The following is a 27,504-nucleotide window of genomic DNA, read 5'->3' as shown; positions in this document are numbered from 1 at the left end:
GTATGCATGTGGCGTGTGTGTATGGGAGGTGTATGCATGTGTGTGTATGCATGTGTGTATGCATGTACATGCATGTATGTATGAGTGTGTGTATGCATGTGGCGTGTGTGTATGGGAGGTGTATGCATGTGTGTGTAGGCATGTGTATGTATGTACATGCGTGTGTGTATGACTGTGTATGCATGTGTGTATGCATGCCTGTGTGTGTACGTATGCGAGTGTGATTGTATGTGTGGGTGTGAGCTTGTCAGTACTGTTTTTGAACGTTTAAAGGTTGTCCATACTGATTAATTTTCCAGCTGATTCGATTAACGTTTGATCAAATCTGCTGGTGAACTTTTACCTCCACACGTCCAGTTGACCAACATTGGATCAAGTTTGGACAGTTTATTGATTGAAAGAGTGATCAGACAAGTTGGAAATCTCCACTGAGCGGGTGGGAGGAGTAGCAGCGGCATATCAATAGCCAGATAGGGGTTGATTCGCTATAACAAATAGCATGCCTTATCAGAGTTTCCTGCCAAGTGGCAGGCAGCCTATTGGGTCAATCAAAGTGTGGGGATGTCCTTTAATGTGATTGGACCTGCAGGGGCTCAGGGCAGGACGAGTGGAGCTCTTGTCATTGCCAATTAGCAGGCTTAAGTTCATAGCACTTGCTATGCTATTCTGATAAGGCGTGTTAACTCTGATAAGGCATGTTAACTCTGATAAGGCACGCTATTTGTTATAGTGAATCAACCCCATAGTGTTGTACTGCATCAGTCAGTAGAAACTATTGGTTTGATTTATTCTTGATCAGAAAGTTGAAATATAATCAAGATTGAGATTGAATCAGCCACTACTACCCGATTGATTTTCCACACATGCATGGCAGCGTAATCCAGCTTTACTGGTGATGGTCTTCCCAAGGTTGGAAGGGTCCTGGCTTACAGTAGAAGAGCACAAAATCTCCCAATATGCTAATCAGCTCTGCAAAGATGGGACAAGTTGGGTTTAACTAATGAAAGCTTTTAGCAGATGATCCATGATTACAATATCTTCATTAATCATTCAGTTATTTGCTCTCCCCATGTTTTGTTTCCCGGTTAAAGCTGGGAGCTGGTTAGGAGGAAACGTAAATACCCCATACAAATATTTGAGTTTTGATGTCTCAAGGAATAGTTTGTGATAATTTTGGCCTGCAACTGATGTCTGTGTAGGAGAAGAGATGATCCGCAATGACGCCTGTGTAGGTGACCCCCATCTTTTGCACCTTTTATATATTGGATTAGTGGTAGAAGGTTCCTGCTACCTCCCCTTCCCTTTCCATTAGCAATTATACTGTTACATATGCCATCTATATAGCGCGCGTGTTGCTAGGGCAATGCAAACTAAGCAAGTAACGTACCCTGTTAAGAAAAAGTGGGGGGAAGGCTGCGCATCCCTAGACACATGCTGCAATGGAATGTTGATCGCACAGGCATACAACGCCTCTATTAGACTGAAAAATGCATGCCCTGCATCCAAAACAATGCTAAAATTTATTACGCTAGGAGGAACTTTAGCTTCCAGTATGGTTTGCATGCAAAGTATACAGTACTAGACACTTGCGCCACGGTGAGGCAGACCTCCGGGCAAGTGACCTAACCTAAATTTAAAAGCTTGGGAACAGCTAAGCAAAAAAAACATGTAACTTACATTTTGTTGGAGAGCGAGGAGAACGCCAGCGCATACCACTAAGGCTGCATCTGAAATGACCGCCAGCTCAGTGTGCAGCACCTATATAGACTCTCTGCACACTTTGCATTCAATTCAGATGCAAATCATATGCAAATCTGCTACTACTTATTATACAAACAGGAAACTCAGAAGGAGGGGCTGGGAGCAGCTAACCTGATAGTTATACAGTTACAAAGTTAAGAAAAAGTGGGGGGAAGGCTGCGCATCCCTAGACACATGCTGCAGTGGAAGGGTTGATCGCACAGGCATACACCGCCTCTATTAGACTGAAAAATGCATGCCCTGCATCCAAAATGTTAGCATTGTTTTGGATGCAGGGCATGCATTTTTCAGTCTAATAGAGGCGGTGTATGCCTGTGCGATCAACCATTCCATTGCAGCATGTGTCTAGGGATGCGCAGCCTTCCTCCCACTTTTTCTTAACTTTGTAACTGTATAACTATCAGGTTAGCTGCTCCCAGCCCCTCCTTCTGAGTTTCCTGTTTGCATAATAAGTAGTAGCAGATTTGCATATGATTTGCATCTGAATTGAATGCGAAGTGTGCAGAGAGTCTATATAGGTGCTGCACACTGAGCTGGTGGTCATTTCAGATGCAGCCTTAGTGGTATGCGCTGAAGTAACGTACCCTAGCAACCGGAGAGTTACCTAGGTAGCGTAGGTTGCCTAATTGCACAACACATGCTACGTAGTTGGTGTAAGTAATGGTAAAATTGCCATGTGCTTCCTTTAGTGAATATGTCCTCATGTCTCTACCAGTTACTTCAGACTTTCCCAGGGAATATTTGCCCCTTGGCCACCCCTCTGATGCCCGTTTTCAAGTTAGAAGCCAACAATAGACTTAGGAGCCAGCCTATAAGAAATGGAAGAAAAATGTATGCACAATCCACAACATTTAGTCATATCCTGGCCGTCACATTTTAACGTTTGGTAGAAGAACGATAGGTATAATGTGAGTGGGTGCTGTTGGCAGTGCTCTGTGGGTCTGTGTATTTGGTGCTGTACGGATGGGCGTCGGTGAGTGTGGAGTTAGTGCAGATTCACGTCTGTATGTGCGATTCATCCTGTGACTGCTCTATGCCTGTTTGAAATCTGTGGAACTTATTTAATAAGGCAGCCACTCAGACTCCACAATAAGCTGACATTAAAGTAAATCTGAAGCAAATAAAATGATACTTACCTATGGAGAGGGAAAGTCCTATTGAGCCTTCCCTGCTCCCTCTCGATCCCCTTTTTCCAGTGATATCACCCCGTTCCACGTATTCAACCAAGTGGTCGAATACGCCATCAGGGACCCTTGGAAGTCTTTGGGAGCACTTGTGTCCCCGGGTTGCTTTCGAAGACGGTACTCACGCACTTGTGCATGCGCAGCACGGAGCTGTCCATCTTTGAGAGCACAAGGGTTCCTAAAACCTTCTGAGGGCCCACGGAGGTGGTGTAACTTCCCTGGGGGACAGTGCTGGAATGAGGGCCCTGAGACAGGGAAGGCTCAATGGGATCCGAACCTTCTCTCTCCATAGGTAAGTATCAGACTTTTTTCCTTTAACGCTACAGATTTGCTTTAAGTTTAAAATCGATTTATGGGATGCTATGAGGTAAAGCGGACATATTACTAAAATCAGAATATACCGATTGACAAGGTATAGCATTATCACATTATTATTCGGTAAATAAATAGCTAAGGCGGTACAAATATATCACACCCAGACCAGTAGTGTAGCAGTAGGAGAAGCAGAAGCTCTGACCACAGCAGGCGCTTGGACCAGAGGGGGCCTACCTTACACCACTGTATTAGCACTTCATTGGGAATGATCACCCCTGTATGCGCTTTATATAGTGGTAATCATTAAAGCTTGGTTTACTCATAAATCTGTACATTTCCGGTCCAGTCCTGACTTGTTATGTCAGTGTTGCATCAGTTTTACCTGACGGATTTGGAACTGTACACCTTTTATGTGTGAACGCACCCAAGGAAAACTGATACAAAACTGACAGGACTGGACTGGACCGGAAACGTACCCCTTATGTGTGTGAACCAAGCCATAGAAAACTCATACAAAACTGATGAGTGTTAAAAACTGACAGGCTGGGTTCACAATTCAAAGGTGTCTGATTCTGCCCTAACAAACTGTCCCCCCCCTTCCCCCCCGCTTACGCATCTCTGACACCGCGGCTGTCTTTGGCAGGTCTTGGCATCCGTATCATTATTTATGTATAGAGTGCTTGAGGAAGCCCAAGGTAAGCCTTGCTCTGGGGCCCATAGCTACACCATGGACCCTGGCTTCCTGTGATGAGGGAGGGGCAAGTCTTCTCAAGATTGATGCCATTATGAACTGTAGACAGAAAAAAAAGGGTTTAGGCTATGTTCACACTATAAATCGCCTGCGCTTTTTCAAGCGCTGAGCAATTTTTTGCGATTTTTAAAATTGCCTTTCCCTGCGCTGTATAAAGCGCTTTTTTAAGGGATTGCAGAGGGATTTTTTTTTTCACTTACTGACGTCAGTCAGGAAGTGAATTCTTGTACGCGGAAATGAATAAATACAATGGGCTTGATTCACAAAGCGGTGCTAACAGTTAGCACCCTGTTGAAAAGCCCCTTATTACGCATATACTCAGTTTAGGCGTGATAAGTTTAGGCATGATAAGTTTAGGCGTGATAAGTTTAAGCACCAACTGGGTTAGCACCGCAGTGCACAGCTGATCAAAAGTTTTGCGCTAGCAAAGTCTGGCGCACTTCGCATAGAGTTTAATGGCGCTGCTTTGTGCACGGCACTTTGTGCGCGATCTAAACTTATCTAAACTTATCACGCCTAAGCTGGCTTTTCACCAGCGTGGTGCAATGGTTATCACGCCTAAAGTCTTTTACTGGGTTAGCACCGCTTTGTGAATCGAGCCCAATGTATTTATTCATGAAAGCACTTGGGAAATCGCTATACAAAGTGCTTTGCGATTTCCCTATACCTTTATACCTTCCATTATAGGGAAATCACCCAGAAAATGGTACAGGCAGCGCTTTGGTGAGCGGATCGGAATTGAACCGCTCATATGTGAACACTCTCATAGGGATTCATTGCACAAGCACTTTTAGGCCGATTTTCAAAATCGCCGGCGCTTAAAAAATCCCCAAAACGCTGTAGGTGTGAACAAGCCCTTATTGTTTTCACATAGATAGATATGTTTGGGTAGAGATAGTAGAAGCACCAAGTAAGGTAACAGGAGCAGTAAACGCAGTAGACTTTCACTACCCAAAATGATACTTCATGATCATTTCGGGTGACAGCCTACTGTGTGTATAGGTGTCCCCAAAGTCAGCAGACTCCTGTTCAGCAATCCACTGAGGTAGACAATTCTCACTAGAAGGTTATTATAATACCCTGCTATGGTTGCAGTCAGACATCTGCTCATCCTCCTCATGCCCCTCTCCATAGGACAGAATGATTATTCACTTATTTACAGTCTGTTTATAGCATAAAGTGAACCTGAGGTGAGAGTGATATGGAGGCTGCCATATTTATTTCCTTTCAAGCTATGTTAGTTGCCTGGCAGTCCTTCTGATCTTCTGCCTCTAATACTTGCATATCAGGTGTTTCTGTCAAAATTAGCTGCATGCTTGATTCTGGTGTCATTCAGACACTGCTGCAGCCAAATAGATCACCAGGGCTGCCAGGCAAATGATATTGTTTAAAAGGAAATAGATATGGCAGCCTCCATATCTCTCTCACCCCGGGTTCACTTTAACACACAGCTAAGAAACTAACACTATTTCATAAAACAGGGAACATGGCAGCCTCCACTGTGGCATCTATGCAAAGGGTTCATGTGGAGTGGGATTTTAGCAATAGATCCGCTTCTCCTCATATTGCACAGAATGGCTTTCTGTGGACAGTCTTATGAAATAATCTTGTGTATGTTGTTCGATGACTGTACTGTATAAATCGCTTGTCTCTTATCACTGATTTTGATCTTTTAAGGCTGACATTTCTCCTACGGTGAAAAAACTGTTTCTCCACTTAAAAAAACACGGATATTTATGTGAAAGGAACCTGGACCTAACATTATTATTGGCAGTTCCAGTAAGCTCATAATAGGAGTTGAATCATGATTCTGGCTTTTACAAGACAAGAAACAGAATATTTATATTGTGCTTTTCTACTGGCAGACTCAAAGCCCTTGAGCTGCAGCCACTAGGGTGCGCTCAGTAGGCAGTAGCAGTGTTAGGGAGTCTTGCCTAAGGTCTCCTTGCTGAATAGGTGCTAGCTTACTGAACAGACCCATTTGGTATTGGTAATCTAAATTAACTAATGCCTTCTGATTGCACCACACTGGAAGGTTGTTGGGTGGGTCAGTTCAAACAGAGCCCAACTCTGAACTCACAGTACCACGTCTAGTGCCGTATGCGCAGCATTGTGATGCTACATGTGCACATTTTACACAATGCACAATGTCTAAGTAAGAGGAAGCATCTAAGTATTCGTGCAGTTATATTTAAGTGTACTTCATATGAGACTCTACACTAATTCCGTGCACTTGTATCATGGGTTTATTTCTGTTTTTTAAATGAATGCCTCACTGCCCTTAGGTGTGTATAACACGCACAATTACTGCTGCCCATCAGAATAGAGTTAAATCCTGGGGCTGGCTCTGTACAGACTTGTCACCCTGGTACACTGGATCGACACGTACTGTTGCTGTTGGGAGGGATAGAAGGATGACAGTGCTGTGCACGATATCGTCTGCCAGATTTTGAAGCACCCTCGGTGGACACCTGGACACCTAGGGGGATATCTGTACACACACCAGATTCTAAGCTCAGGAGACCTGGCTGCCCTGCTGATCCTCTGCCCCTAAAGGCCCAAACACAGTGGATTGATTTCTCTCATCAGGGATTGAGACCTGATCCCTCAGGTGACATTGCTGGGCCAACGCTGTACAGACGCCAAGTTAACTGTACCGCTGACAACGCATTTTGTTGCTATCGCTCAGCCAAGTTGATCTGTCTGGCGGATCGCTTTTGGGATCAGTAGTCTGGCGCTACCGTACACATGCTAGATTATTGTCTGAGGCGGTCGTTATCTACGACGTTTAAGTACATTTAAGTATAAGTGCACTAAAATTTAAAATATGTGCAAACAGACAAATAAGAGGTACTTTTTTCCAGAGTAACATGAGCCATAAAGTACTTTTCTCCTATGTTGCTGTCACTTACAGTAGGTAGTAGAAATCTGACAGAAGCGACAGATTTTGGACTAGTTCATCTCTTCATAGGGGATTCTCAGCAAGGCTTTTATTCTTTATAAAGATATTTCCTAAAAAGGATTTAAACAATAATGCTGGCCAGCTTCCCTGCTTGCTACACAGCTTTTTTGGCTGTTGGACAGAACAACTTCCATTCACTAAGTGCTTTTGAAAATAAATCCCTGAGAATCCCCTATGAAAAAATGGACTAGTCCAAAACCTGTCACTTCTGTCAGATTTCTACTACCTACTGTAAGTGACAGCAACATAGGAGAAGAGTAATTTATGGCTCATTTTACTCTAGAAAAGCGTACTTCTTATTTGTGTACGTTTGCACAAATTTTAAATTTAAATTTTTTTTTGGCATAGTGCCCCTTTAAGTGTCATTGCGTTGGGGATAACTAGGAATAACACTTGCATTTTACAACTGATCAAATATTCTTGTCCCTCAGAAGTTGCCAACTGCAAAACTTTGAATATCCCTTAGACTCTTTCTAGCTAGCTGCCCGACTCATGCTGAATGATTCATCAAAATCACTTAGGCCTCGTTCACATCATGATGCGCAGATGGCATGCGATCGGAACGCAACGCATATGATCGCATGCCATCTGCGTTTCCATGAGTTGCGTGGCTGATCCCATTCACTGAAGTGAATGGTAAAGTGTAGAGAAACCGAGAGCCCAATATAGTGTAGTATGTTAAAACATAAACGAAGTAAGGCAAATCAGTGAGAAGAATATACTCACAAATGTGGGTTACCACACAGGCAACCACTATATAAGCAGGTGAGGAGATTAGACCTGTCCTCACTCAGGGCTAAGAAGTCGCTCTCTGTAGATGAGAAAAAGGGGTAGATCACCCCTCCACCAGGGGTGGGCATGATTTTGCAGTAGGAGAACAGAGGCGCCAGCAGAATAAAAGTGGATAAAACCTTTAAAATTTGCTTGGAGGAAGGGGTGGACTTACCTCCATAAAGCAGACACGAAAGACTGTCTGAAAAGTAGCAATCACATTTATTATATAGTACCCCAAAAGTGCAACGCGTTTCGCAGGCCGAGCCCGCTTCATCAGGCAATAAACGTGGGGACAAAACAGAATTCCTCAGGGAGGCGCTACACCTGCTATTGCCGGAATTCTGTTTTTTCCCCACGTTTTATTGCCTGATGAAGCGGGCTCGGCCTGCGAAACGCGTTGCACTTTTGGGGTACTATATAATAAATGTGATTGCTACTTTTCAGACAGTCTTTCGTGTCTGCTTTATGGAGGTAAGTCCACCACTTCCTCCAAGCAAATTTTAAAGGTTGTATCTACTTTTATTCTGCTGGCGCCTCTGTTCTCCTACTGAAGTGAATGGGTCAGCCGTGTGTTTTGCCAAAAATGCGCGCAGCAGCGAGTTTGCGCACCGCACTGCTATGCAAGGCATGTAATGTGAACATCAGACAGTGCAGTCTATGCACTTCTGATATTCGTGCATGTCTGCCTCCGCACGCGTTGCCGAAATATGGATGGCAATGTGTCTAATGTCCACGATGCCTAAAGGAACAGATTCTTTCAATTAGAATGCAGTCATTCTATTCTCATTAAAGTCCCTGTCCATCTTCAAAGTTTACTTCACTGTATACAGTATTTCAGCATGAAATCTAATGGAAATCATCCTCGCGCCGCTGCCTTCCAGGCCACCCCAAGTGTATAAGTGAATCCCCTCATGCCTGTGCCGTCTTAAAGTGAATGGGAACCCGTGAAAAAAAAATTAACCAGATACTTACCTAAGGAGAGGGAAGGCTCTGGGTCCTATAGAGCCTTACTGCTCCTTTCACGGATCCGTCGTTCCAGCTCTGGCTCCCACGGAGCAGTCTTTCCACCACCGAAGGAGGCTGAGTGCTTCCAAAGACGTTCGGCTCTGTACTGCGCACACGCAAGCACAATTTCTTGCGCTCTCACGCAGGCGCAGTACAGAGTCGCCAGGCTTTGGGCGCACTCGGCTCCCAAAGACTTCCGAAGCCTCCTCCGGCGGGGATATTATAATGGCGGTGATGGCGCTGCAACGAGGGCACCGTGAGAGGAGCAGGAAGGCTCTATAGGACCCAGAGCCTTCCCTCTCCTTATGTAAGTATCTGGTTCATTTTTTTTTTGTAAACTTCCATTAGGTTTAAAGACTCACTCCTGACCTCCTCTGGTGTTCAGTATCACCGAGAGCAACATGTGCCAGTGTCACGTGGAATAGGCTCACATGGTGATGTTGGACACCAGAGGAGGCCAAGAGTAGCCATGACACAGAGATGATTCTTTAACACTGAACAGGGGCACAGGGGAGACACATACACTTGGTGGACACCGGCTAGGGGTCTGTTGGGTCCATTGGTTGTCGCTATATCAAACACCAATACCGCCAGGCACCCGATTGTTCCGACGAGATTTTTCCACCATTCCTGATCAATCCATTTGACTGATTTCGGACAGAGACTGATCAAAATATCAATCAGGCAGCCGTGTTGTGGCACCGATTCTCGATAAAATTCTTAATAAAATTATTGAATAGGAAGTTTGATCAGGCAGCAATATCAAGTAATGTACAGACAACCTCCTTCTGTCTTTGGAGCTGTTAATCAAACTATCTGTTTATCTGGATACCTTCCTGATGTGGGATCCGGGGCGATCTGCAATGGCCTGGAAGTCATGTTAGTTTAGGGTTTTTTAAGACGTCGTGGCGCGCATGCACGGAAGCTGGATTTTTACAATACACTTCCGCGTTTGCACTGCCGCATACCCTGAAGCAAACGCGCATCTTTGCTGGTGGCCAGACAGGAATACTGTGTACTAACGTGGTTTTCCCTGAAGGCCTGGTTCTGTCGGTGCAATGCAGTGCGGCGGGCGTGATGCGTCCCATCGCTGCCAACAGTTTAGAGTGTGAAACCGGCCATAGATATTATTAGTCTGGCAGCTAAATAGGTAGTTAGGTAGCTGATACTTGAGGGAAATGTTTTAAAATGTCCAAATTAATTGAAACGTAATGTTCTATTTCATTCTGAAACATCTCAATCTGCAGAGAATGAATACAGTTTTTTCACCCCTGGAGAAGTGTCTGTCTGATGTCTCTTCCTATTTTGTTAAGAGTTTTGTCTTTTGCTGTCTCTTGTCAGTCTGTTTGTCTTTTATGAAGCTTCTCCGTTTCCAGTGCTGGTCTATCCCTCAGTGAACTGTCCATCAGTGCATCATGCAATCACTTGTCTCTGTTGTGCTCCCTGAGATCTTCCCCCCCCTTGCTGTGTCCTCCTCCCTGCTATATCCATGTGTGCCTCTCCTGTATCTTATCCATTGCTCCCAGAGCCCTGTTCTGCTATCTCTCTCAGTGATCTTATGCTTCCATTCACAGCAATGCACTAGAAATGCAGATACTTTAACAATTATTATGACTTTAGATGGGGCTGGCATCTTCCGCAAGGCTTTACAGGGTGCACTAAACTCCTCCCAATACTTCCTGCCCCTCAGCCAGGCGTACCATCTTGTGTCCATTTTGGGGGTGGCCAGTTAAGCTATTAGTAGGCTTTTAAAGTGTGGAAAGAAATTGAAACAGCCGAAAAAAAAACATGCATAAACAAGGAGAACATGTAAACCCCATGCAAACAAACATTTCACTTGGATTTGAATCCGGGTCTGGAGTGCTAACCACTTAACCACCATACAATACAACCCACATCCTTTCTTAAGTTCTAGAGGCACTCCGGTTTTGGGTCTAGAGCAGGGGTGTCAAACTCAAATACAAAGTGGGCCAAAATTGAACACTGGGACCTAGTCGCGGGCCAACCTCAATGTCTGGCCACCTTGTAAAGTTCCCTAATGTCTAATTGTCCCCCTCCAACTTCTGTACAGTTAACTGGTGTCTAGTGGTCCTGCCTCCCCTATACAGTTCCCGGGTGTCTAGTGGCCCCCAACCTCCCCTGTACAGTTCCCTAGTGTTTAGTGCTTTCCCCCACCTCCTCCATATGGCTTCCTGGTGTTCTAGGGCTTCACCTTCAATATAGCTTCCCTGGTGTCTAGAAGGGGCCAAACATAATGTAAAGTGGGGAGTTGTTATGGCTCTGAGGGCCAGATTTGGCCCGCGGGACAGAGTTTGACATGTATGGTCTAGAGTGAAGAGAGGCCTGCAGATTCATGGTCATCTTGTACAAAAATCTACTAGCAAAGGTAACGTGGGGGCTCCCTACCCCCCTTCACTAACAAAGTTAGCCCCCGGGGCCCATCTGCTAGCTGCCGAACCCCTCCCCCCCCCTTCCGCCCCGAATGGTCTCTCCCTGACTGCTCTGCGGGCCCCCTGCACAATGTGTGGCTGCATTGTATTAACTCACCTGTCTTTGTGCACTGCTCCATCTATGCTTTGTCTTCATCCCCACTACCTGCCTCTTCACCATGACCCTACGCATGTTATGTGTAAATAACCTGTGCCAGTCATGGAGAAGAAGCAGGCTGGGGCTGATGGAGTAGCGTGGCAGGACAGGTGAGTTATTACAATGAAGCCATGCACTGTGCAGGGGAGGGACTGGGGTGCAGTCGGGGGCGGGGGGAGGACACCACCTGGCATCTGGCGGTGGGGGGTCAAGGGCCTGCCAGCAGTCAGGGGCCCTGGGGCAATTGCCGCCTTTGCCTTACTGGCAGTGCTGGCCCTGATTTTTACAGCTATCCTGTAACATCACAGTAAATAAACCACCTGTGGTGAAAAAATATGGAGACTGTCAAAAGCTGATCCTCTGTCTTCAAAACTCCTAAGTACTCACTACTTCAGTTGATCAGCATGACAGCTGGGGAACTAGGAGCTGCATCACAGGCTCTGTTTTGAGGGAAGTGAGAATGGTCTTGAAATAAAATAATTTACTGCAACATAATTCCATTCAGACAATGGCTTGTCCATAGCCATAGATTCTAAAATGCATTTATGTGAATGGTACATAAGTCCTGTTTTTCTTTTCTTTACCATTCTAATGTTTCTGTTTTACAAATTACTGAGTGCAGCTTACCTTCCTATCTTTTGGATTTCAGTTTTATCCTTTCCTATTTCTGATTCATGCTTAAAGCACACCTGAAGTGACATGTAACATGGGGCCATACTCACTAACTGTCGGTAAAGTTGCTGTGACCTACATTGAGTAGGTAGCATGCATTGCGCAAGTAGCACAACCCACATTGCCTAGGTTACACAAGCATTACAAGGGTATTGCAAGGAGTCTATCGCATGTCACACTTGTGAGGCTTGCATTACCTAGGTAACAGTAGTCACATGAATTGCACAATACACTCTACCTACTCAGTAACAGTAACATTTCAATACGCTTCCTGTGCACAGCAACATTATAGACAATTAGGGAATATGCTCCATGATGACATAAACATAGCTATATATAGCACTAGTCCTACTAAGAAATTGCGTGAAGTCCCTTGCTGTTTTTCTGCACAGCAAGTGTTAAAAAACTAGTTGGTATTATGCAAATGAGCTTGTGGAACAGCTTACTAATGCTGCCTACTGTCCTGAAAAGTAAATAGACGCCAAAACATTTCTATATGCCTGGCAAAGGAGAGCTGATAAGGGTAATGGCAGATTAGTGCTGGACATTTAAAAAGTTCATTACCGTTTTATTTACAGCTTAATGAAGCAGATGTTACTGCAGACTGTTATGGCTGCTATTTACAATGCAGTCTTAAAAATGGGAGATAAAGATGTGAGACCGTTGTATGTTACTAATGTTCTGTTTTACATTAGTACTAGACATACAATTAATTATTTCATAAATGTATTTTCACTTCAGGTTTGCTAAGTGTCTTGAATTCTTTCTCCGCAGTTGTTCCTCTCTCATACTTTCTGTTCTCCCTTTTCCTATTTCAGCCAATGCTATGCTTTTTCCCTCTTTTGTGTTAATTTCCTGTGTCTCAGACTTTCCGGTGCAGCCTCTTTATTTCTTGTGCTCCCGCTCCTTCCTTTTTTTGCCCATGGCTTTCCTTCTGGCTCAGTTTTTCCCATCTATCTTTCTTTTATCTTAGCTCCCCCAACCTACCTTTTTCTTCTTACCTTCAACTGACCTACCTCCTTCAGTGCCTGCTCCTCCTGTCCTCCCACTTCTGTTTCAGTTTTCGCTGTCCTTGTTTCCTTTGTATCAGTTTGCTATGCCCTACTTTTTATATACCACCTTTCTCTGTCCTTCCTCTTCCCCTTCCTTCTTTTTTCTCAACTTCTGCTGTTCTCTTATCTTCCCATCTATACGAGCTTGTCTCTGCTTTCCCCATCCTTCTTCTTTCCCTTTCTTCTTCTGTATCCTTGTACCTCAGGTTCTCTTGTCCTCCCTCTTTCTTTCTCAGCTTACCATCTCCCTTTTCTCATTGGATAAGGATTATCTTATCCTGCCCTTCCTCCTCCTGTCTCAGCTTTCTCTGATCCTCCTATGTCATCTTTTGTCCTTGCTCCTTCTGTCTCAGCTTTTCCTAAACTTCCTCCTCCTATGTCATCTTCTCCTGTCATTTCTCCTTCTGTCACAGCTTCTCTCATGTTCCTTCTTCTGTCTCCATTTATCCTGACCTTCCTCCTTCTTCTGTCATCACTTTACCTGCCCTTTCTACTCCAATGTTATCTTCAGTACCCGCTCCTTCTGATTTTTCTATGTTCCTTCTTCTGTCTCAGCTTTTCCTGACCTTCCAATTCCTATGTCATCTTTTCCTGTCCTTACTCCTTCTGTTACAGCTTTTCCCATGTTCCTTCTTCTAGCTCAGCTTATCCTGTCCTTCCTCCTCCTTTTAGCTTTCCCTGTCCTTCCTCCTCCCATGCTTTCCACTTCCATTGAGTCTATCCAGTGCTTCCTCCTCCATTTATAATGTCACTTTTGCTTCCTCTGTTTATTTCATTATAATTTCAGGTTTCTTCTTAAACTGCCTCCCGTGTGCTTTCTCCTTGTGTGTAAGGCTACTCTGTGCTTCCCCTTTCTCTCTAAGGCTCCCCTAAACTTTCTCTTGTGTGTTGTCCGCCCCGTATGCCTTAACCCTCTACCCCAGGTCTATTTCTTATTCTTTCTTTTCTTTGCTTCCTCATACTGCTGTCTCCTGTGTGGATCCTCATGCCACCTTAACCTACTGTTTGCTTCATCCTGCTAGCTAAGCCAAAATTAAGTATCCACTCACTGGTTCACCTCCTGTGTGTTGCCTTCTGCTAACTTTCTCCACTGTGCTTTAAGTTGCTTGCTCAAGCTTCCAGGTGTTCCCTCAGGCCTCACCCTTGTTTAACCTTCTTATTCCTCTTTCTGCTAACATTATCTTCATGTTTTTTTCTGAATTTTAATTTACCTACTTACTGTGAGTAGCTACTATTTCTCTATCTTCTGCATTGCTGATGCTTACCACCTTCCTTGTCACCACTGTGTCCTCGTGCAATCTTCATTGTTTTATTGCTACTTCTTTGGCTTTGTGTCTTACGTTGGGCCTACCTCATGCCTCATACCTGTATGTCTGTTGTCTGTCTTAATCCTTTAACAACCCCCTCTCTTCCTTCCCCATACTGCTCCTACCTGTCCGTGTTAGGCCTTTGTCAGCCCCCCTCTCTTCTCTCACAGGTTCCACTCACATATTAACACCCATCAAATTTCTTGGAGACCTCAGACACCCAGACTTCCGAGACAGCAGTCGGGTGTCATTCGAGGACCCGTCTCCCATCATGGAGTGAGGTCTAACGAGCTGGGACTAATAAAAGTAAAGAGAGACTTTAATAAACCCCCCAAAACCCCCACCCCTTGTGGATTTCTCTGCCCCACTCACCCTCAGCTCGGACATCACAGATTAATTTCTCTCGTTTTTTTACAATAAGCAAATGCTTGCTGGTTTTTATTTATGTTGGAAATGTCATTATAGGAGGAATTGAAAATGTGTCCTGTCACCACTGGCTGATCATGTCACTCCATGATCAATATTAAACTCATGCTCTTTCTTCTTTTGTATTGTTATATTATAACCCTATGCAATACTTTCTCCATTATTACTTTCCTTGCATTTTATTCCCTTTCTCAGACTAATCTCCATCTCATCTTCCTCTACCATTTATTTTCTTCAAATCATTACATATTCTTCATGATCTCTTGTTTTCTTGATATTCTTTGTGGACATCTGATTGTTTACACTGGCATCCTAATATACTGTTTAGCTTATAGGCCCCATAACTGAAGCATTGCAGACTACAAAATAATATCTTAACAGTAGCAATCCTCCAGCTATATTAATTACTTATTTTATCATGAATGTTGAGTAGCCAGAAAGGCTACTCAACATGTCCCAATGTGAAGGACAGGCACTCTGCATATCCCCAAAAGGAGGTGTGGTTAATACGATGGGGGGAAGGACTAATGGGGCTTTCAGATTTCCTGCTTAATAAGAGTGTGATGAAATGTCTATTACTTCACAGATACATAGATGAAAGGGTCTTTAGCTGACCTTTTCTCCATTTACCTTATATGTAAACTTGTAGCTGCTATATCACATAACTGTGTGGTAATATTTTATGTGGCTTATTGCTAAACTATCACTTGAAAAGATCCCTAATCATTCAGGTGATATATCTTAGCAGTTGGCTAAGTAAATCAATCCCAATGTCCCAATGAATAATTTTAGCTTATGCTGGTGGTAATGGCTTCTACAGAGCAAGTAGAGCTTGATACTCTAAACAGTACAGTAGCATGCCACCTGCTGGACATGTAAGGTAAATATGAAGGACCCTTTTTATACTAACCAGCATCAAAAACATTTTTCTTATATTAAAAACTGTTACTGATGGAAAATCCAAAGAACACTATTATGTACAATCTTTAAAGGCCCGGTATTTGTTGTCAGGACTGCTCCCACTGCATTGGCTACTTGTAGTTATCTGAATGCAGCATAGGGAAGAATGTAAAATAAATATTAGATTGCCTTTTTGTGATATATCACCTTTAAAGTGGCCCTGATGCAAGTTGGGTGATATAAACTAAGCATGTGATAATATATTACATGATCTGAGGTTGCCTGCAGTGAACAGAGTGTGTCTACATTTTTAGCAGCTCCTGAGGTTGGCACTTGTTTAAGTGGAGAGCAAAATGAAATGAGCTCTTAGCTTCACCCTACTGGTCAGTGAAGCCATCTAGTCAGTAGCCATCCATCACATGAAAGGACCAATAGGAAAGGAGAAGGCTTCAAAAGTCAAAGGGGAGGTACTTCCTCATGACACTTGGGACTTCTTCCTGACACATTTAGCAAAATTAGTACTCTTCCCAGGTGTGGCCCTAGAAGAAAACACTCAGTTTATCTTGCACTGTAGGTGACCACAGATTATGTACTTTAGTGTCATATGCTAATTTTATATTGCTTATGTTGACTTTGGGGTCACTTTAACACAAGAAGCATGGTAATGCTTCTGTCATAGTTGTCATCAACTGCCGCAGTCCATCCCATCCTCATCTCTATTTCTTCTCCATGTCTTGTGTCATTATTGCCATGGGACAAACATTTTCAAGCATAGAGCTCTGCAAGCGGTTCACTTGTCAGCCCCACAACAATTTCTGCAAAAAATTGACACGGGGGTAGCCATAGACCCCCCCCCACAAAAACATTGCCACTGGCTGCATGAAGTCATGATTCACAAAGCAAAGAACGCTCACTCTGACCCTGCTATGGCGGAGACCGGATTAATGCCACAGCTGTCCATCCAAGACCTCTTTTGAAATGTTCTCATGGCTTATAAACTAAAGGGCAGCCATTTTGATTGGCTCTGGATCACTGGACAAAATGGCTGCTCTCCTGTATATAGGCTACAGATACACTGTGAGTTTAAGTCTCAAATTGGCTGAGCCCAACATTTCAAGGTACATTGCATTTGCGCTAATCATGAAGGTTTTGGTCTCTCGGTTTCAGAAAATCTACTTGGTATTGTCTATGTTATTCCATGGAGAGCTGTTCCATTAACCCCCTTCTCTCCCAGGGGAATGTGGCAGGACTAGGCCACAGCACATTCAACTCACTTTTTTTTTACTTTATTGCTCGTTCACAGGATCTGTGCATGTCACGGATTCCAGCTCAGCAAGCATTGATTTTGGGGGTGGGGTTGTTTGAAATGTTGGGGTTCACTTACATGGATTTAAGGACAACGTTAGCACTGACGACGACTAACCAATCAGATACCTGCATGTCCATTAACAAAAGTGCCTTGCCCTGCCCAATAAAACCTTTCAAATTCCATGAGTCATTTTTATGGCTTTTTATCAGAAATGCAAAAGCTGACTTCCATCTGGTTACTTTTGGCAAGACATGCATTGCCCGTCTCTTTGGTCTACTGAATGAAAGCTGATTGGTTCTTCTGTTAAAGTGCCAGAGTTGTACCTAAATGCATGCGATTTAAGGGGACCTAGCTGATTTTGAGGCTAGTTGGGGAGTCGGGAGGGACATCCAAGAGGGACATTGCATGTTGGGAATTATGGGAAAGCTGTGTGACTTCTGGCCTGTCTTCTATGGGTGATGTACTTGTATAAGATGCTTTGAATGTCAGTCCCATTTAAAACAAGATATATTTTTTCTTATTCCAAAATGTAATAAAAAATGCAGTAATTTGGAAAGTTAATTTCTTCTGTGGAACAAACACGGCGATTGCCTTGTTCATTATTAGTCTTTCATCTGGCAGTATTTTGTTTTTCTTGGGACTTGTTTCTTGTAGCTAAAACTGTGACCTTTATGACATTACTTCAATGAAACAGTGAAATTTAAGCCTAAAGCCATCCTGAAATAAGGCCTAAAAATAACCTGAAATAAGATCTAGAAGCCTAAAATGTAGACCGAAAATATTTCTTATCTAAGACCAACTAAATCCAAAAATGAACAAGACAAATTCTCAAAGCAATCATGTTGATTAGTGCAAAGTATCACCCATGAATGTCAAGTTCAAAAATTCATTTCGTAGCTATACTCCTCTCTGTGTACCTATCCTTGCAGATGTAGGACCAACAGTGCCTCCTGTGAACTACAAGCTTACAGAGTATAAATGGTTTCTACTGTAGTGCCGACCTTGCCAGGAAATGTGGTCTGACATGTAATGCTCATGCTACTTTATGTACCAAATGGTCACAGCCAATAGACTAAATCCAGTGAGCTAAATTCAGAGGAGAGAGGTGGTGTGAAATGTTATGAGCATATTTAGCCCATGAAGGAGTAACTGTGTCCATCACTTTGGTTATATACGCTGGGTATATTCACTTTTCAACCTGATTGCTTTCAGAATATGCTTGGTTCAACTGCTGGGTCATTTGGTGCACTTCTCATTAGGTAACTATGGACACTGCCATTTTGGGTACTGGTTAGTACTGGTTTACCATCTGTAGTGCGCAAAGATACAAAGAAGTACAAGGATACTAATTAGGTACGCTGATTCCCTATCTACTTCCCGATTTCCATACTGGTTCCAGTTGAATGAAAGCGTCACAGCCACAAAACTAGCAAATGTTAAAAGGAGGTCAAAATGGCACCCTCTGTAACTTTTAGTGACATGCCCACTTCAATCTGTAATATATAATATAAGCCTGCTCAAAGCTTCTCAGACAGACATTGTCTTCTTGAATACTTGGTACAAGAACTGTTGTAGTAATATAAGGTACTATATTTGGCCCATATGGCTATAGCTAATTTGCAGATACAAAATAAAACACGTGTACAGAGCCCCTTCAGTGGTCTAGGATAGTCATATATAAGATGTGTGCTCAGGCATGCACATAGTGCTTCTAAAGGAAAGGGGAGATGGTCCCAAGACTTGGACTCTCATACAGTAGCTAATGTTCCTACTACTCTACATTGAGAGTGAGACTGAACTGCTCAGAACTGAACCGGTGAAAATGTTTTAATAAAAATGTTGCCACTTAATGGCCACTGCTGCAGACTGAAAACACAAGCTTTTGAAACCTCTCAGGTCTTAAACATAGCAATATTGTTATCAAGCAGCATCCATATATAAGCAATATATTACACCCTAGCAATGATTAACTGATTAGATAGTGTTAGGATTCCCTCTACCCAGGTGTGTAACAATATCCCATGCAACCCCAGTGACAGCAGTGGAGCTCGGGGGCTGTGGGGCCCACTCCTCCTCCCTTCCCCCTCATCCCCTTTCCTTTGCATTTGGTCTCCTCCTTCTCCTGAGTCATTCTATGCTTCCCCCTTCTGGCTCTTGATTATATGACATGCTTGCAGCAGAGCAAGTGGCTCCCAGGAGGAAGAGGAGACTAGATGCAATGAGAGCAGGTAAACATATTTACATGGTTCTGCTGCACTGTGCAGGAGGTAAGTGAGAAGGGGTGGGGCCCTTGGACCTTAGGGGTGCAAGGGTGCTGTTTGCTACATATGGGGGGGGGGGGCAGAGCTCCTGAGAGGTCTGTAAAAATACAAAATCTTACCCAAATCACAAAATGCCCATTGAGCCAGATTACGACCATACAGCGCCCTAAGAGGAGCAATGCATTTGATAATTTTCATTATTAAAGCATATTGACTGACTTTATTAGTATCTTCAAGTTGGATTTACCAACAGTAGCATCTCATATTTTACAGCTGGTCTAGGCTATATGAGAGGAATATGGGGATAAGACATAGTTTATGATGATGCCTATGATCTAATGCTCTGTGTTTACCACATCCAGCGCTACCCTTCTTATAATCCTCAGTGGTTGTGGGCTGCGACTATCAAGACAGTATGGCAGAGGTGTGGCATTAGATCAGAGGGAAAGGAAGACAAAAGCCACACCCTTACCCCAGACACTCAACACCCAGTGGCTAGGAGGGCTGCTTCCCTGGCAGTTGTTGTGTTCCATTCAGGAGAATTCGCCTCATTGATACCAAAGGCTCTAAAAGGGTCCAAGTCAAGACGTTTTCATCGAGGGTGTTCTGTTATCCACCATCCATTATTTAAAGGGACTCCGAGCAGTGCGGAAACTATGGAAACATGCATATCATTTTAAAGCTCTCTTTTTCCTCTTTCCAATGATATATAAACCGCCGCCATACGCCTTTTAGTTTTCGCTATTTTCGCGATTGAAATTGCCGCGGCTGCGATTTCAATCGCGAAAATAAAGAAAACTAAAAGGCGTAGAGCGACGATTTAGGTGTCGCCAGAAAGAGGAGAAAGAGAGTTTTAAAATGATATCCATCTTTCCATAGTTACTTGTATTACACAGGACGATTTTTTCTGCTGAATGGAGCTGCTGACACTGGGGAAAGTGTCGTCCTGTGTAATACAATGTAACTATGGAAAGATGGATATCATTTTAAAACTCTCTTTCTCCTCTTTCTGGCGACACCTAAATCGTCACTCTACGCCTTTTAGTTTTCTTTATTTTCGCGATTGAAATCGCGGCCGCTGCAATTTCAATCGCGAAAATAGCGAAAACTAAAAGGCGTAGGGCAGCGGTTTATATATCATTGGAAAGAGGAGAAAGAGAGCTTTAAAATGATATGCATCTTTCCATAGTTTCTGCACTGCTCGGAGTCCCTTTAAGCAATTAATGTATATATACAGCAACAGATGAAGGTGGAAACAGACTTACCTGGAGGCTGCATGATAACTCCCCTCAGAGAACTGTATAGGCAGACAGGCAACATCCAAGCTGTCTGATCCTTTTCTTCTGGCTGCAAAGCTAAAATGAAAGCTGTGTGTGATTGTCGATAACACTGCAGTCCTTGAGCATGTTACTTTTGTCTCACTCACTATGTATTTCTCAGAGTAAGGTTAAGGAAGTGATGCAAATATATTTGGAAATATCGGATACAAGGTATGATCAAACAGTTTTCCCCTGACCATGTTGCAGAACTCCAGGTAGATCTTAAGATGTCTATTAACTGTACAATCTCAGAAGTTCCGATTGAAAGTACTATTGATAGAACGATCGTTCATCAAACGGCACCATTACCGACACCCAATCTGATTGATTGCACAGTCCATCATTCTGGAGCTTGTACCATTAATGGGCACCTTTATGTGGCACATGTTAACCTTCTCTACATCTTTACAAACTTGCCCGTCTACCTCTTGTCCACACTGTCCAACTACCTAAAAAATACCCATTAATGCTCAGCTGACAAGGCAGAATCCCTCTTGGCCTTAGTGGGACAATGGAAGATGCATAGTGTGAATCTACCTCTTCCATTGTTACATGTCTCAATAACTGAGAGCTTCTCATTTCTCTCTGTAGTCCTAACCAAATCTGAAGCGTAGGAGGAACTACATGGCTGCTCTTCCGGTGCTGCTGTTGATGTGATCCGAACATTTGTATAGCGCTTTTCTCCTGTTGGACTCAAAGCGCTCAAGAGCTGCAGCCACTAAAGGCGCGCTCAAGGGGCCACCCTGCAGTGTTAGGAAGTCATGCTCAGGACTTCTTACTGAATAGGTACTGACATTAGCCAGGATTCTCCTTTGGTCTCCGTGTCAAAGGCAGAGCCCTTAACCAGTACACGATCCAGCCACTGTTGCAATGCGAATTTTTGTATCCAAAATTCAACACGTTTGTGAATGGAGCTATTTCCATTTAATACGAATTTCTAGATGCGGTGCGGAAATTTTTTTACATGGTATGCCGCATTTTTTTCACATTCCGTGGCAATCTGGATGCGAATCGTGGCTAATGTAAGTCAGTGGGGCCGCATTTATTCATGTTACAAATGCAGAAATTCGTGTTCCGAACGCAAATTTAACCAGCATGCACATTGTCATTTCCTCACCTTCTACAACCCAACATACACAGGAAAGGCCTCCCTACACAGGAAGTTAATTAATGCTAATGAGTTGCTGGGCATGTGATGTTGCTAGGCAGTTTTAAAATCGCAACACGATTTTTGCGTTAAAAATGCGCATAAAAATGCATGCGTTGTTAAATTCGCAAATTGCAATGCGACTCGCAATGCATGCTAGTGGAAATAGGCCCTTAGGGTTACAGAGAGTGATGAGGAGAAGGTCTCAGTTACTGAAAACTAAATGTTAGCAACAGGGATGAGTGAAAAAGAAAGATCTGTACAGTATTAGGGAAATTTCCTAAGTAAAGTTTATAATGGTGGCGATATGCAGAAAATTTGAGAAAAGTTTTTATCTTGCAGAATTAGTTACACAAGCTTTGCGAGCTAAAAGCATTGCCACCCTGAGTGTGTTTCTAGGGAAAATAAATTCCAAAAGCAACCATTTAATTTATTTATTAATGACCTAGTAGATGCAGTAGTGAGCAATGTTGCTATTTTTGCAGATGATACAAAATTGTGCAGAATCATCAACTCTCAGGAAGATAGTGTCATATTGCAACAGGATCTGCATAGGATGGCTATATGGGCACATACATGGCAGTTGAAATTCAATGTTGAAAAATGTAAAGTCATGCATTTTGGACGTACTAATGGTCTAGCACCATACAAAATGGGATACAGTTGGGGACATCAAACTTGGAGAAGGACTTAGGAGTACTCATCGACAACAAGTTAAATAATCGTACTCAATGCCAAGCAGCTGCAGCTAAAGCTAACAAAATTTTGGGATGTATTAAAAGGGAAATAAAAACTCGAGATGCTAGCATAATATTGCCCCTGTTTAACTCTCTAGTAAGGCCACATCTGGAATATGGAATTCAGTTCTGGGCACCACATTACAAAAAAGATATTGCAGTTTTAGAGCAGGTGCAGAGACGAGCAACAAAATTGATACGTGGGATGGAAGGTCTCACTTACCAAGAAAGGTTAGATAAACTGGGTTTATTTAGTCTAGAGAAAAGATGCCTTAGAGGGGATCTAATTAACATGTATAAATACATCAGAGGGCAATGTAATAGCTTGGCGGATGAGCTTTTTGTCCCTAGGCCTTCTCAAAGGACTAGAGGACATGATCTGCGCATGGAGGAAAAACGTTTTAGCCATTTATTTAGGAAAGGGTTCTTTACAGTAAGAGTGATTAAGATGTGGAATGCATTGCCACAGGAAGTCGTTATGGCAAACTCTATACCTGCATTTAAAGGGGGCTTAGATGCTTTCCTTGCGTTGAAAGACATCCATGGCTACAATTACTAGGTAATGCCTAATGATGTTGATCCAGGGATTTTATCTGATTGCCATCTGGAGTCGGGAAGGAATTTTTCCCTTTAGGGGCTAATTGGACCATGCCTTGAAAGGGTTTTTTCGCCTTCCTCTGGTTCAACAGGGATATGTGAGGGAGCAGGCTGGTGTTGTACTTTATACTGGTTGAACTCGATGGACGTATGTCTTTTTTCAACCAAAATTACTATGTAACTAGTTATTGGGTATAGCGATAAATAAGGGACGTCAGGATTTACGGCACATCTGCCAATATCCCTGCAGCACTGGCAATCACAGATCCTACCAACACATTCACTTGATGGCATCTCAGGACATTCAGAATTTTGGTTCCTATATAATTTCATCAGAGAATATGGAGTGACAAATGACTAGTCAATTCCGCCTGCTGTTGGGTGACTGTGAGGCATACATGTGAGATCACAGTCATCATTATTGCCGTTAATTATTAGCAATTCATTGATGGTAGCCATGTTTTGAAAGTAAGGATCAGCTGTTTTCAACTATGTAGATCACCAAATGGTGAAAGTGCAGAATGCAATACGCTTACCGTATATGGAAAAAAAAATGTAAGCAAAGGGCAGCAGATCAAATTTTTTTGGGGTGAAGCTATATGCATGTAGCTTTGTGAATGTATCTTTGGAAAACCAGATTAGGGTAATTACGGTAGCCAATCAAAGCACTGAACTCTAAAGTGATCGTATAAAGGAGGCCTAATTTTAAAAGTGGAAACAATGGAATTGTAGATGAACTTTATTGTGAATCTGTATTAGGAGGTTAGGATGAGGGGGTGCAGTTAGGCACTAATACTATCTCTAGGCTATATTCACACTTAGATGCGTTGCGTAGAGGTGGGTGGCATTGCACCCATTGCAAAAACCATGCTTCAGCACAACGCAACTTAACGCATTTAAGTGTGAGTCCAGAGACTATTTAGCATAAAATAAACATTCTAAAGATCCTCTTTTCAGATAAAGTTATAATTACTTGCCGGGTTATTTCCACCAATTCGCTCTTTGATCCCTGTGTCTACCGCCTTCCAGAGCATAGTCCTGCCCGCCTGCAGAGGAGTGCCATGGCACTCTCGCTATCCAAGACAGAGAGTGCCATGGAAATGCCACAACATTTCTTTGAGCTGAAGGAAACACCCTACAAGTAATTATAACTTTATCTGAGAAGTGGATCTGTAGAAAATGTATGTTACACCAAATTGTCATTAGTGTTGCTAATTTTGTGCCAACATTGTACAGCGTCAGAATATTGGCAGAAACAATGTGCTAAACTAATGTATGCAAACAGGAAATCCTAGAATTCTGCCACATGGTCAGGGGTCTTGAGTATATCATACCTTCTGTTGAGGTGGGGAGGGGCCAGATCAGGGAACTGTAAGTATTTCCCCTCAGGTTACCTAGTAGGCAAAAACATTAACTCACTTGGCCCGTTTGAGTCCAGTAAAAACTTAAAATAACTATGGAATAAACTCACCCTTCAACTGACAAACATGAAATTTGGCTAAAACTGAATTGTTAGTGAATTGTAGTAAGTCAGTCACTTTTAAAATGTTTTTTTTTTTTGTCTAATTTTCCATCTTGGAAAAAGACTTCTGTAACTGTGAACTTAGAATTCAAGTGTGCTGAACTGAGGTAAAATGAATCTGTGTTGACTTCAATCATCCAAAAATCCAATTATGTACTGGACAATTCAGCTGAACTCCAAGCCTGCATTCTAAAAAATTACGCTATAGATATATTGCAGTCAAAAAAAGAAAAGTTTGTTCATCTTACAAAAATAATCTATTCACGTGATGTCATATATGAGCCTCCCATGATGCTGTGTGTTTACACAATGCTGTCTTTCCCTCTGGGGAGGGAGACGTGAAAGCCTCTCACTGCGCTTCCATATAAAAACCTAGAAGGGGCATGTCTGAGACAAGGCTTCCAAAACAGAGGGGTCTCCCTGCTGAAAGGAAGAAGTCGGTGATGAAAATCACAGCTTTCCTCAGCATAAGAACGTTATTGAAAACTATGTAATGGCAATAACTTTTTGAAAGGTCTGGAGTTCAGTTTAAAAAAACAGAGCATATGCTTTAAGATGATTGAATGTTCATTTTACTTCACCTGTCCTTATAGTTTAGTAAATGAGGCCCATAATAGTCAAGCTAGAAAAGGTTTCTGTGTAAATGAGAAAGATCAGATGTCCCTCTTACTTCTTACTTACTGTTTCTTTCTTTTTCTCTTCTCTTCCCGTGTTGTGTTCCAGGCTCCACTCACATCCTCACCCCTCAGAAAACCCTGGATGCTTTGAAGAGATTGAATAAGACAGATGATGAAATCAGCAGTTAGATTTCCTCTTTTCCCAGATGTTATAGCCTATCTTCCCTCCTAACCCTCCGTCCTTCTCCTACCAATCCCACCACTGGCTGCTGAAGATATATCTTCTTCAGTTTATTCTTCGCCCCACCAGCAGAAAGGGAGTTCCTCCAGCCCTACCCTACTTTTAAACCAATGCTAATTCACGGCCTTCAACTGAGGCTTCTTAATATTAAGGCATGGACGTATTGTCAACCATTTTGTACTCCTCACCCCTTCCTTCCTTCCTGTTATGCCCTGCATTGTGGAGGTTGTATTCTGTCTGTTTGTCCTGGAACTTGTAATGATCTCGGTGCACTCTGGATCTTGTGTTTTGGATTATTGCCTATTTTTCTTGCATTCAGCCCCGGCTTGGACATCTACATAGCCTATCTTCCATACTCTAATTTCTCTTTGCACATTAGGCTTTGCTTTTTATAGTTAGAGCTCTGTAGCCTAGTATCTGTTTTCAGATACTGCTACATTGTTTTGTTTATAACTTTTCTGTGTTTCCCACAATGCACTTTGCTTTCATATTTTTCTCGGGCTGTATGGGAATATAGCAGGGCATTTTGACTTGTAGCATCCCCCATGTTACAAAGCACAACGAATGATGGGTTCAAAATCTAGTGATGCCATGCATCTCTGCCTCTTTAAGTTTACGTCTTTAAACCATATCTAGAAGACACAGCCCCCCATTCCCACTTACCGATGTAGCTTTCGTCTTACATAGCTGATGACATCATCACGCCCTGCGGTACTCCCTGACCTGCTTACCCTATTATTTGTTAAGTGTTCTGGAAATGCGTGTCTCTGTATCTGAGTGAGCTTGTCCTGCTCCACCACATGGAAATGAATGCTTGCATCCTTATTGTGTGTAGCGAACTAAATGTCCGCATTTAGTTCCTGTCATATATAAAATATATAAAGAGATATTTATGTTCATAGAAAAGCGGGAGTGAGACTGAGGCCTCAAAAATAGGCTGGTCATAACTGGAAACCGACACGGATTAACTCCGCCTAATAAGCTTCTTACTTACCATTTATGATCTACAGAATATTTTTTTTTTTCTGTGGATCAGCTTCTTCTGATTTTACCTGATTGGAGGACAGCCTTTTTTTTATAAACTATAAGTCTAGGGTGGCCATTTTGTAACAGGAAGTGAGCCCTGTTCACTCAGATGTTTGAAATAGGAAAAGAGGAAAAGACTCATTCCTGTTGAAAATGGCCCCCTCAGCGGAAACCCTCTTGGAATGCACTGTGTTAGTGTTGTAGTGGGCAGTGGATTATGTGTGCGTTATTTGCCGTGAAATGACATTATTTCAGTTGATGCTTGCTTTGCTGCTATGGCAATAGTCAATGTTTGTATGAGTTACTGTATAGATTTATATTGTGAGGGTAAGTTGGTAAGACTACGTTGAATCATAAATGAGATCATGAAGCCCTCAGCCTCACTCTGCCATTTCTTGTAATATTTGTTCTGTGAAACAGTTTGTCATTTTGCCTGCAAGTAATAAAGATATTTAAAAAAAGGAATGGTGAGAAGTGTTTTTTTTTTGTGAAAAACCCTTTGCACAAAATTTAGATAGCACTAAGGAATTATGATACATTAGAGACCTGAAACCAGATATACAGTGGTTTGCAAAAGTATTCAGCCCCCTTGAAGTTTTCCACATTTTGTCACATTACTGCCACAAACATGAATCAATTTTATTGGAATTCCACATGAAAGACCAATACAAAGTGCTGTACACGTGAGAAGTGGAAAGAAAATCAAACATTTTTTACAAATAAATAACTGCAAAGTGGGTTGTGCGTAATTATTCGGCCTCCTGAGTCAATACTTTGTAGAACCACCTTTTGCTGCAATTACAGCTGCCAGTCTTTTAGGGTATGTCTCTACCAGCTTTGCACATCTAGAGACTGAAATCCTTGCCCATTCTTCTTTGCAAAACAGCTCCAGCTCAGTCAGATTAGATGGACAGCGTTTGTGAACAGCAGTTTTCAGTACTTGCCACAGATTCTCGATTGGATTTAGATGTAACACATGGATATGTTTTGTTTTAAACCATTCCATTGTTGCCCTGGCTTTATGTTTAGGGCC

At 42.7% G+C, this 27,504-nt stretch overlaps 1 protein-coding gene across 2 annotated transcripts in view; it reads left to right on the top strand.

Annotated features, from left to right (window-relative positions):
- The window catches only part of LOC137527627 (syntaxin-binding protein 1), an 83,601-nt gene extending 56,665 nt beyond the window's left edge, over window positions 1-26,936 (top strand). Inside the window, exons 19-20 of one of the 2 annotated variants that reach the window (XM_068248281.1) lie at window positions 14,540-14,675; window positions 25,311-25,399. In XM_068248281.1, coding sequence (XP_068104382.1) covers window positions 14,540-14,649 — 110 coding nt within the window. In that variant the 3' untranslated portion in view covers window positions 14,650-14,675; window positions 25,311-25,399. Of the gene's footprint in view, window positions 1-14,539; window positions 14,676-25,310 lie in introns of both variants that reach the window. The other variant, XM_068248282.1, reaches the window with a different exon arrangement.
- Window positions 26,937-27,504: the final 568 nt, after the last annotated feature.

Source organism: Hyperolius riggenbachi, chromosome 8, assembly GCF_040937935.1.
Source record: "Hyperolius riggenbachi isolate aHypRig1 chromosome 8, aHypRig1.pri, whole genome shotgun sequence".
Lineage (NCBI taxonomy): Eukaryota > Metazoa > Chordata > Amphibia > Anura > Hyperoliidae > Hyperolius > Hyperolius riggenbachi.
This window is presented reverse-complemented; position numbering and strand designations above follow the sequence as displayed.